General features: G+C 53.4%; 1 protein-coding gene across 1 annotated transcript; it reads left to right on the top strand.

Moving 5' to 3' along the window:
* Window positions 1-355: 355 nt before the first annotated feature.
* Window positions 356-11,823, top strand: CHRNB2 (cholinergic receptor nicotinic beta 2 subunit). The gene is made up of 6 exons (XM_084769825.1): window positions 356-1,037; window positions 1,998-2,143; window positions 2,329-2,373; window positions 3,052-3,161; window positions 4,256-5,216; window positions 9,330-11,823. The coding sequence occupies exons 1-6, from the start codon at window positions 974-976 to the stop codon at window positions 9,498-9,500; spliced, it is 1,497 nt and encodes a 498-aa protein (XP_084625951.1). The 5' UTR covers window positions 356-973; the 3' UTR covers window positions 9,501-11,823.
* Window positions 11,824-12,073: the final 250 nt, after the last annotated feature.

The raw sequence follows: 12,073 nt of genomic DNA, 5'->3' as shown, positions 1-12,073 counted from the left end.
GACCACTGATCCACTAAGAAAAAAAGAGGCCCTTTATGGGCTCGGTAGCTTAAAGTTCAGGGCTTTCAAGATCAAAGGCGTCATTGAATTTTGACATCTCCTCTCATCTTTGCTCTCCTCCGTGTTAGCTTCCTTCTTTGTGAAATGGTCCCCTGATCTCCCCAGAACACAGAGGACGACCGGGGTGGAAGGGACCGCTGATATCCGTTGCTTATGCGCATGTCAGAACCTTCAAGGCTACCTTCTTTTCAGGAGGTCTAGACCTTTTTAGTTTAGGTTCCCTGCCCCCCCACCCCCCAGAGGATGGGAAGACCTTGGCCTTGTCAGAGCTTATGGAAGCCGTGAAAAGGGCAGCTGAAGGGACTCTATTATAAAACACCAAAGTAATTTGCTTTTTAAAACCAGCCAGCTCCCTGCTTCTTTGTCCAAGGTCCTAACATATTCTCTGCCGCAGAGTCATTAGTTTGGGTAAGAACTTAGAGGAAGACAGGGGTCCCAGAAACGCCCCAACCCACCCCACACCCAAAGAGAGCCCTGACCTACTTGGCTCCCTCCGGCTCTCGCTCCCTTCCAGTCCTGCGCAAACCTCTTTTAGGTAATGCCCCAACTTCGGGGCTTTAGAACTCTGAGCAGTGGGTCGCTTTCTCGCCTCACTCACACTCCACCTAGGCAGGCCCAGTCAAAGAGCACCCTACCAAGGGACCACCTTTTTTTCCCTGGGATTCCGCGCTTCCGCCTCCGGGGCGGAGACTCCTCCCCTCGCAGTCCCAGTTGTGTTCCCTGGAAGAGCAGCCGGTACCGGTGAGAAGCCGGGTCCTCCTCGCGTTCCAGGAACTGCCGCTCAGTGAGCGCTGTAGCCCTGGAGGCCGCGATCCCAAGCCGGGCGCAGGCGGCTGCTGCGCGGCTTCAGCACCACGGACAGCGCCCGGCCCGCAGCCTCGGTGTCGGCGAGGCCACGCGCTATGCTGGCGGCATGGCCCGGCGCTCCAGCTCTATGGCGTTGCTGCTCAGCTTCGGGCTCCTTTGCCTGTGCCCAGGTAAGAACTGGCCGGCTTGGCTCCACTGCCTCAGCTAGTAGCTCAAGATGCCAAACTCTGTCACTTGTGCCAGGACAAAGGAGAAACGAGCGATTCTCAAGAGGCGGAGGAGCCTGCTTGGGGGGGGGGGGGGCGGGGGGATGGGGAGAGACTCCAGGGTCCGTAGGGAGCCTCTGGAAAACTGATCTGGAAGGGAGCCCCGGGCGCAGGCGCAGGCCAGAGGCCCAGGAGAGGTGGAAACCTGGCCATTCATTGTAGGGAAGAAGCAAACGATCGCAAGGAGGAAGGAAGGAGAGGACAGTGAGATGACCAGAGGGTTGAGATAGCCTCTGACTTCTAATGACCCGGTTAACACCTTTCTCTAATCTCCGAGCCCTCCATTTCCCACTCTCTTCATTAGGGTTCTGTTTTGGGGGACAAGGCAGGAAGGGGAGAGCAGTGACTTCCCACCTCTCATAGGATGGGTTAGGAAACTTGCAAGAACAGAGCACCCCAGACAGAGGGTGAGGGAGGCACTCAGTGGGGGTGCCCAAAGAGGGGGCTTGTGCAGAGTCACAGAAGGGGAGCGACAAGGAGAGGAGCCGCTACAAGGCAATAGTACAACGGGACGATCTTTCCACGCCTGAATGACAACACAAGAGGGTGGGTGCCCGCCCGATATCTCGTTCCAACCCATGGGGGCAGAGACCTTAAGCCTTGTCCCTCGGAGACCTTCTGGGGGGAAACAACTCCTCATCAAGCCTCATTAGTCCTGTTTGGACTCTGTGGTGCTGTCTCAAAGAGGGACTTACCTATGAAAGACAGCCAGGGGCTCCTGTGGTTCTGTGGCATAATTGAATATTTGGCAATACCCTTAAGCACAGGGCTGTTAAGAGGCTGAGCTGATTGATCAGTGGCCTCACACTAGGTGGGTCTTTCTGAGCCCTTCTGTTTACTCACTTCCTGCCTTTCCTTACCCAGGGGTTTTGGGTACCGACACTGAGGAGCGGCTAGTGGAGCATCTCCTGGACCCTTCCCGCTACAACAAGCTGATCCGTCCAGCCACTAATGGCTCTGAACTGGTGACTGTACAGCTCATGGTGTCCCTGGCCCAGCTCATCAGTGTGGTGAGTGTGCGTCTTGAGCTCTTTGTTTAGCTGTGAAAGTCAGCCCAGCCAGAAAGGTTTAATACCCGAGCTTGTTCCTTAGGTGCCTCCAGGGCCGGAGGGACCTTAATAGGGTGGTGGCGGATCTGAGGACTTGGTGGTGGTGCTGGTGGGGCCTTTTCAGCAGCTGCTCTGTTTCCCCGCAGCATGAACGGGAGCAGATCATGACCACCAACGTCTGGCTGACCCAGGTCAGTGCTCTCTCCCACCCACAACCCCTCCCCCTCCCGGCTTATCATCTCCTTCAGAGAGGAGTCTTGAATAGTTGGGTTTAATCCTTGTTTGGACCAAAGATTTTTTAAAAATTAATTTTATCTTTTTTTTTTTTAAAGGCAAGGTTTCTCTGTGTAGCCTTGGCTATCCTAGAGTCCCTTTGTAGACCAGGCTGGCCTCGAACTCACAGCAATCAGTCTGCCTCTGCCTCCTGAGTGCTGGGATTAAAGGCATGCGCCACCACGCCCAGCTGTAATTAATTTTAATTAGACTCTGGTCTCACTGTGTGGTCCTGCCGACCTAGGTCTCAAGGTGTTGAGCAGGGCGATCCTGAGCTCGCAGAGAGCTGCCTGTCTCTGCCTCATTAGCGATGGGGACTAAAGGTGTTTACTTCACATACCTGCTCAACTCTGTGACTTTAAACGTGTTAAGCACTCCCAAGATTCATTTCCACGCCTGTAGCATGTAAAATCTAACAACCTGGCTTAGCTTTGCAAGCTAAGTGAAGAAACATCGTCATCATATGACCTATGTCTGGGCAGAGAAGCCACTGTCTAGAGACGGCTGACTATCCAGAAGAGTTTTCTTTTGCCCCTTGACCTTGGGCCCCTTTGGGGGCTAGAGGTTAGTACTGCCTTGCTCTCTCCCTTCCCCAGGAGTGGGAAGATTACCGCCTCACATGGAGACCTGAGGACTTCGATAATATGAAGAAAGTCCGGCTCCCTTCTAAACACATCTGGCTCCCAGATGTGGTCCTGTACAACAAGTAGGTGACCCTGGAGCCGGAGGAAGGGTAGGGAAGACCAGAGGTGTGCTTGGAAAGGGACAGAATGACGGGGCGAGGTGGGGATACGTGCTGTGTGGTAGAGAGGGCGCTTTCCCCTACAGGTTGTAGCCAGGCGTTATCCACACAGACCTAACTGACTCGGGCCTGGACTAGCCCTTCCCAGCTACTTAGATTGACAGTGTTTGGAGCTGGGGGTGTGGGGTAAGGATATTAAAGATCGACAGTTCTCAATTCCTAACTTGGTTAAGAACAGGCTCTTCTGGAAGCAAGTTTCATCTAGATGGTTCTGTTCTGCTCCCTTCAGTGAGCCTCCTTACCTTCAAGGCACAAAACTCTTAACTGATGGGATTGTGTCACTGCCTGGGGCTCCTTGCTTTGGCCTCTTCCGGCTCCCTCATGAAGACTAGTCTGTAAGCTCTGTTTCTTCACAATTAAACTTTATTATACAACCCAACTAGCTTACACAAGAGGGAAAAAAGGTTAAAGGGAAAAAAAAGAGTAAACCTTCCGGTATCCGTTCCACCCGACGGGTCCCTAGGTGTCTCTGGCCTGCGCGTTGATCCACGTGCGCTCAAGCCCAGTCTGAAACTGCTGCTGCTCTCTCCTCTCTGCCTGCCTGTGTCTCCTTCTCCCATTGAGGGTCGATTAGAAAAACAATAGTCCAGGTGGAGTCCCCAGGTCCGCTTCCTGAATTCCAGACCCGGGAGAGCCCCACCCAGTCTATCTCAGAGTATCCATGGGGTGTCCAAGGGTAAAGCCCGCCAAGACTGCTTTCACCTGTGACAAAGCTTAGTCTTTCCCACACTAGTCAGCTTGTGTGGGTCAAGGAGCAGATGTGTCCCCGTGTCCCCCCCACCCCAATCATTCTACTCTACCTCTGAAGGGTTACGCACAGCACATCTCCCGAACAGAACACCCTTCCTTTACTACCAAACCATGCATACCCCACCCCCAGCTTGATTTCTGGCCAGCCTCAGTCGTGCATTAGATGGTCACTCCCAGCCCAGGTTCTCCTCCCTGGGTTGAGTAGAGACCCTCAAGTCAGGGCTGACCGCCCCGTGTTCCTCTGGCAGTGCTGACGGCATGTACGAAGTCTCCTTCTATTCCAACGCCGTGGTCTCCTACGACGGCAGCATCTTCTGGTTACCACCCGCCATCTACAAGAGCGCATGCAAGATTGAGGTGAAGCACTTCCCGTTTGACCAGCAGAACTGCACCATGAAGTTCCGCTCGTGGACCTACGACCGCACCGAGATCGACCTGGTGCTCAAAAGTGATGTGGCCAGCCTGGACGATTTCACACCCAGCGGGGAGTGGGACATCGTCGCGCTGCCGGGCCGGCGCAACGAGAACCCGGACGACTCCACCTACGTGGACATCACCTACGACTTCATCATCCGTCGCAAACCGCTGTTCTATACCATCAACCTCATCATCCCCTGCGTCCTCATCACCTCGCTGGCCATCCTGGTCTTCTACCTGCCCTCAGACTGCGGCGAGAAGATGACGCTCTGCATCTCTGTGCTGCTGGCGCTCACGGTGTTCCTGCTGCTCATCTCCAAGATTGTGCCGCCCACGTCCCTCGACGTACCTCTGGTGGGAAAGTACCTCATGTTCACCATGGTGCTTGTCACCTTCTCCATCGTCACCAGCGTGTGTGTGCTCAACGTGCACCACCGCTCGCCCACCACGCACACCATGGCACCCTGGGTTAAGGTGATCTTCCTGGAGAAGCTGCCCACCCTGCTCTTCCTGCAGCAGCCACGCCATCGCTGTGCACGACAGCGCCTGCGCTTGCGGAGGCAACAGCGGGAGCGCGAGGGCGCAGGCACGCTTTTCTTCCGTGAGGGCCCTGCGGCTGACCCATGCACCTGCTTTGTCAACCCCGCCTCAATGCAGGGCTTGGCTGGGCCTTTCCGGGCCGAGGCCACTCCTGCAGCCGGCCCGGGGCCATGCAGCTGTGGTCTCCGGGAGGCAGTGGATGGCGTACGCTTCATTGCAGACCATATGCGGAGTGAGGATGACGACCAGAGTGTGAGTATCAGGTGTGAGACAGGCACGCCAAAGGAGCAGGGGCCCCTGTGGGGGGGGGGGTAGGTGTCATTTAGGGTCACAGAGCAAGGGTATACAGGAGAGAGGCAACATGGGTGAGGCGGACTCTGCAGGGCAGGCTTTCAGATTGACTTGCCTGCATTGGAGTCTGTACCAAATGACCTTGTGGTTCCCCGAGGTATTCAGGGTGAGATGCATCAGCTGAGGCATCCTCAGTGTGAGGGAGGTGACCGGGAACCTTTGGGGGGCAGGGAGAGGTACTTTGGGGCTTGAGGGTGTCACCGAGCTTTTCTCTGTAGCTCACATGAACACATCTGAGTTGTTAATGTGCAGCTCTTTGTGCAAATGGAGATGAGTCCTTGTGGGCCACAGAGCAGGCAAAATTGAGGACAGTGACGATGACAGTTAGGGAAAGGGAAGTGTAGAGGTTCCATGGGGCTGATCCCAGCCAAGAGAGCAGAATTTAAAATCAACATTCCATTTCTACTGTCCTGGGCCTTGAGAAGAGTCTAATGGAAGATTTATAAAGATGGGGTGGGTAGAGGCCAGGCCTCCCTAGATTCATCTTTTCCTCTTTCTGCACACCTGGCTTCTGGCCTTTTCTGCAGTCTTCGCAGAGAGTCCTTGAGACTAAGCCAGAAGTTGAGGGGAAGGAGAGATGGGTTAACATTCTGCCCCCTCATTCTAGGGACCATCTGGCCTGAGCCCCCACCCCCACCCCAGATCAATGTTCAGGTACCTGGGCTGGTTCTAAGCCAAGGCTCAGCTGTTGCCATAGTGACCAGCTGGGTTTCCTCTGGGACTCTGCCCTTCCTGCTGGGGAAGGATAAAGGGCAGGCGCTGTGGTTTGGGTTGGGAGCTGATTTCAGACATCTTTTCCCCTGGACAGCAGACAAGCATGAGGCAGGGGGCATCTTCTAGTTCAGAGGAAACGGGGGAGGCTGGGACTGCAGCTGAGGCAGCTAACGGGGAGACACAAGGGTGCAGGCTGCAGCGGCTGCCGGATCACTGGCCTCCACTCCTGCTGCCGTCCATCATCTGGCCTACATTTCAAGCCAGGTGCTGAAGGTGCAGTGACCTACTTGGATGCCTCAGAGGCATCTAGAACTCAACACATGCAAAAAAACTGCATCTGCACCCCCAACCTGGCCCTACCTTGCCCCTAGTTTGTCTATTTTGTATATAAATGGCATCACCAGGGGCCTAGTGGTTCAGGCTGAAGGCCTAGGGTGATCCTTTCCGCTCTCCCCCTTACTGGAGTTATCTTCCCATCACTGAACTTGTCAAAAGCCCTGCCCTGAGCCAGGCGCGGTGGTGCATGCCTGTAGTCCCAGCACTCGGGAGGCAGAGGCAAGTGGATCTATGGGAGTTCAAAGCCAGCCTGGTCTACAAAGTGAATTCTGGGGCAGAGAAACCTTGTCTCAAGAAACTAAAACCAAACAAACAACCCCCCCAAACCAATAACAACAACCACCACCCCCCCAAAAAAAAAGAAAAAAAGAAAAAGCCCTGCCCTTTACCTCCAAAATGATTTCTCTGCTTTGTCCTTTTCCTATCACTTTTATAATGACACTCTGGGCCTTGGGCTCCTGTCAGTTCCTGTGTGGGCCAGGAGAGAATCTCCCAACTGCCTCCCTGTCCGACTTCCTCTGTTGCCCTTAAATAACCATGCCCCTGGGCTCCTGCACTGCCCCCTTGCTTGGGTCACTGGCTCATCACTCAGCTGTGTCAAAGCAAGAAAAGCTCCTTCCTGCCCTCAGAGCCTCTGCATCTGGGTTCCTCAGCTTGGAACAACCTTTGTATTAGTTACTTCTCTCATTGTAACAAAATTGTTGTTACAAGATTCCTGACAGGAGCAGATTCAGGGAAGCAGGGGTTTTGCTGCATAATCTGAGGTTACAGCACAAGGCGGGAGAGGAAGCAGGAGGAGCTGGGGGCAGCTGGTCCTGTTGCTCCCACAGTCGGGAAACGGGGAGAGGCCCATGCTGGTGTTAACTAACCGTTTTCTTTCTTTTTTTTTCCTGTCTGGGACCCTGACCCCTGGAATAGTGCTTGCTGCCTGCCTCAAATAATCTAATCTAGAAAAATTCCCCCATAGGCCTCCCTAGTTTTGTTTCCACAGTGCTTCTAAATCTCATCATGATGACAATATTACTCTTTCTTTTTTTTTCTAAAAACAAAACAAAAAACTTATTACTGTTATTTTTTTTTCTGTTATTTAAGAATTAAACATGTAACCTTTTTATCCCGAACACGTCAGTGTGTCTCTCCTTAAGAACAGGGATGCTCTCTAGCTTGACTCAGCTTGGGGCAGGGGGAATGTGGCTCAGAGATAGAGCTCATGGTTAGCATGTGAAAGGCCCCAAGTTCCTCCTGCAGCCAACAACCAATCAAGATAATAACGAAGCGCCTGGGTTCAAAGGCCAAATTCTGGAAACGGCATCAACACCTTTACCACTTTACTGCCCACATTAAAGCTTTTCAGTTGTCCTAGGAACACCCTTCTTAGGATCATTGTCCTTAGACCTGAGACCCCGAGTTACACTTGGTTGCCAAGCCTCATTAGCGACCCCCCTCAGGGCTGCCTTTCTTGGGTTTGAAGGGAACAGGCCCGGCGAGGGCTGTTCTGCTGGCTTTGCCTGACCATGTCTTCAGTGTGGACCTGAAACACAGCTTCCTTCCTGCCCGTCAGATCTTGCTCTAAGCATCCTCTCCTGAAATAGGCGTTTCCAGGCTCCTCGGCTCCTGCCTTACTTCTGTTTCTCTGTCCTAGTTTTCCATTTCCTCTTAGTGTATAATCTTTGGTTTATTGCCTCTGTCTCCCTGAAGAGACTAAAAACCACAGGGTGCTTCAGTTGCCTGTGTCCCTGCACCTTGCAGGATGCTAGGTCTGACGTAGACCTGACTTCAGTGAGTGACTGGCTGGCAGCTACATAAATTGCACAGTCACTTCCTCCCCATCCTGCGAGCTGGCTGGGCCCCAGAGAATCACATACAAAGACCAGACTCAGTTTGGAAGAGAGGCTGGCTCTCCCTATGACCCTGTAGACGGTTCTCAAACCCTGTGGGCCATTATGAGCTTTCTGACTGAGGTTTTAACACCTAGACTCCATTTACATCCTCTGGGCCTCTGTGCAGGGGTAAGGATGCTGTTGGAACTGTGTCCCCACCTACCATGAAAGCAGAGCCTCAGAGGCAGCAGCTCTCAGTTACTGAGCACTGCCCCAGATGCCAGCAGGGTTCCGTTCATGCAGGAGTTTGCAGTTAGGGAGGGGGGACAAATATATAGATTGAAATAATGTGGCATAGTATAAGTACGGAGATGACCAGTGCTGAGGGGACAAAAGGAGCAGGGACACCTTCAATTGTCTAGTGAATAAACGACTAGGCAATCAGGGCTTTCAAATGTATGGAGGAGTTTACCAGGTTTTTGTTTTTTATTTTTTATTTATTTATTTATTTATTTTTTTTTTTGGTTTTTCGAGACAGGGTTTCTCTATGTAGCCTTGGCCATCCTGGACTCACTTTGTAGACCAGGCTGGCCTCGAACTCACAACGATCCGCCTGCCTCTGCCTCCCGAGTGCTGAGATTAAAGGCATGCGCCACCACGCCCGGCTTGTTTTTTATTTTTTAAAAGATTTATTTATTATTTGTACAGTATTCTGCCCCCATGTACATCTGCAGGCCAGAAGAGGGCGCCAAATCTCATTGTGGATGGTCATGAGCCAAATGTGGCTGCTGGGAACTGAACTCAGGACCTCTGGAAGAACAGTCACTGCTCTTAACCTCTGAGCCATCTCTCCAGCCCTGATTTTTTTTTTTATAAAGGAAGTGAGAGAACTAAGAAGACATGTTGGAATTTTTACTAACTCTGAATTTTGGGGTATAGGAAGCAATAGGAAATAGGTTCCTATTTGTTACGGGTAGGTTTGGGTGGGCCCCGGGGGGACACTAGGCAGGACTGGAGCTGTGACAGGTTGTTCTGGGTTTGGCAAAGGAGAGGAGTGGGGATGCGCAAACATGGTAGGAACTTTGCTACCCCATCCCACATCATGAGACTGATATCTGGGCCGCCTTCATTTTCTTCCATCCAGGTGAGGGAGGACTGGAAATATGTTGCCATGGTGATCGACCGCCTGTTCCTCTGGATCTTTGTCTTTGTCTGTGTCTTTGGCACCATCGGCATGTTCCTGCAGCCACTCTTCCAGAACTACACCGCCACGACCTTCCTCCACCCCGACCACTCAGCTCCCAGCTCCAAGTGAGGCTTCACTCGTCGGTAGCGCCTCACCCCGTGACCCCTGGGGTTCAGTAGTATTGGGCAGAAGATGGATCGATCCCCACTCCACTGAAGCCCTGCTTCACACCTCCATCCACACACAGCCTGGAGGCTGGACCAGCTGCCTCGTGTTCAAGTATTCTCCTCCTCCCCCTCCTGAGCTAATTCAGGCCGTAGTGTTAATGGTGGGGGGGGGGGTCAAGGCTGGCAAGTAGAGGCCAGAGGTTTCAGAGCCATCCATCCTGAGGAGGATGCTGGAGAAGGGACCAAGAAAAGGACAGGATTATCTATGATCTCCAAGTCATGGGAGAAGAAGAGGCAGGGAGAAGGGCTCCAGCCGGGCTGACAGTGGTGGCCTCTGAGATAGGAGGTGCAGGCTATGGCCAGTAATTGGCACCCACCACCTAAGTGGGCAGCAGCTGGTCTGGGAGGACTTGCCATTTTAGGTGTTCCTCCTGAGAGCTCCTAGTGTCCTGGGGAGTTTCAGTTCAGTCTTACAGCCTGTACCTCCAGAGCCCAGCTCCGGGCTCCTTTGTGCCAGTGTGGAATTCTCTGCCTCTCCTTCCTCTCTCACGTGGGAAAGGTGAGGTGTTAGGAGAACCTTCGAAGGTCATGAGCTAGGTGACAAGGTGACAAGGCTAGGCTCACAGTCTCAGAACTTGCCCAGTGGGAACCCTGCTACAGATTCCAAGCAGGCCTGGAAGGTGAGCCCTTTCCTCCTTGCTCCAAGGCCACGGACTGCTTGAAGGACGTACGTGACAGACATCCGAACTGTGCCTCAGTGGGTTCCCCAGCTGTCAGGGGAGCTCACGGGCATCTCTGCTCGGTGGCAGCAGAGACTTCCTTCTACTAGAATAGGAAACGGAAGGTTGCCTGTAAGGCCTCCCCGCTCCCCCCACAAACTTCCAGCCCCCGAGAAAGGACCCCAGAGTCATAAGCAGACATTGCCCTCTAAAGGGTAGCACCCGTGAAGGCTGCCCAGCCTCTGTGAGACCCACCAGCTGCTGCCGAGACCACCCTTGACTTTGCTACCTCCTGTGACTGGCTGTTGTCCAAATTAGTCACCAGCCAGGGCTGGAAAGGTCAGTGAGCATTTTGTCCAACTCCTTTCCACGTCCCGTTGAACATATCAGGCAAACAGTGCCCACCTTAGAGCCCGCTTTCGTCATCTGCCCAGTGGGAACAGAGGTAGGCAGGGCTGGGCTGGGCGGGTGTCAAGGACCCATGTGTGTGAAGGGTCACGGGGCAGTGCTGTTCCCACCATTTATTTATTTATTTATTTATTTACTTATTTATTTTGGTGCAGCCTTTTTGGAGGAAGACTGCAATGGGGGACGGGTGCTAGGAGGCCATAGTGTGTCAGGACAGTATAAACCCTAAAGGATACTGGGAAACTCAGCCCCTGCCACTTGGGGGCCTTCTGTCTCTACCCTTGCTGAAGTTGGGAGGCTCTTTGTCTCCTGTGTGGAGCTGACTCTGGAGGGAGTCAGGGATCTGGTTCGGTGAGTCTGGGTAGGAACCTGGGACAGGGTGGTATGGGAGTAGCAATGGGAAAGGAGTTGGGGATTTCTGGCAGTGGCTAAGCTGCAGTAACCTGGCAACCACCTTTGCCTGAAGAGATGGCAACCACAAGCCCCCTGCCTCTGTGGAGACGTGAAGGTCTGGAGCAACCGGTGCCAAGAATACGGAAAGCTGAAAGCAAGCAGGACCCTCCAGATGGTTCTTTTGGGGGAAGCCTGAAGGGGAAGGGAAGGACATCCTTGTAAGGAACAGGGACAGTGAGGGACCGGCCATTGGGCCTATGCTCTGGGACACCATCTCTCACAGCCCTGCAGGGAAGCAGCAGAGCACGCCTTCCGAGCCCCTGGTGCCTGCACCCTGCCTGTCACCAGGGTCTTCAGGCAGGTGGGAGACCTCCCAGGGAGAAAAGCAAAGGCCTTTAGAACCTTCTTTGTTCCCTCAAGGAGAGTGAAATAGTTCCTGTTGCACCCTCTGCTTCCAGGCAGACGTGGGATGTTGAGCAGCAGGTAGCTTCCCACTCGCCTAACGTAACTGGTCAGAGACACTTTATAATAATTACCCCATCACGGCTGAGAAGTCTGTCAGTGTGCCAGTCATGTGCTTCCTATAGGACTAAAACTTTGGGAGCTAGTAGGACGCCTCACCCACCCACCTCCAGTGCAGTCACCCCTAAACTATCCTAGGTGCGTCCTTGTCCCCATTCCCGGAATATTTGCAATGGTCCACATCCTCTCCCTAACCTGCTCCCCCACAGCTGGACTCATTTCTCTTAAAATTGTTTCCAAGTATGTCTTGTTACTGTGTTGTTGGTTTTTTTTTTGTGGGGGGTAGGGGGGACTAACCCTTCCAGGCCAGATTGGCAGATACAGAAGGGGAGAATGCCGCAGAATCCCCACTCATGGGAGGGCAAGGCATTGCACAAGCCAGAACAAAAGGTGAGTGGCAGCGAGTGATGCTCAGGCAGGGTTATCTGCTCCAGTTATCAGATGGAAAAGAAATGGGCAGGTGGCTGGGCCCAGAAGGAGCCTCTGGGGAAGA

The sequence above is a fragment of the Acomys minous genome (assembly GCF_964271855.1).
Source record: "Acomys minous genome assembly, chromosome: 19".
NCBI lineage: Eukaryota > Metazoa > Chordata > Mammalia > Rodentia > Muridae > Acomys > Acomys minous.
The sequence above is the reverse complement of the archived record's forward strand: the minus strand, read 5'-3'. Positions and strand labels throughout refer to the sequence as shown.

Excerpts from the sequence above, each read along its gene's own strand:
- CHRNB2 (XM_084769825.1), top strand. The coding sequence starts at position 974 with ATGGCCCGGCGCTCCAGCTCTATGGCGTTGCTGCTCAGCTTCGGGCTC. Across the intron at positions 1,038-1,997 it reads GCTCCTTTGCCTGTGCCCAG|GGGTTTTGGGTACCGACACT; the intron begins GTAAGAACTGGC and ends TTCCTTACCCAG. Across the intron at positions 3,162-4,255 it reads GATGTGGTCCTGTACAACAA|TGCTGACGGCATGTACGAAG; the intron begins GTAGGTGACCCT and ends TTCCTCTGGCAG.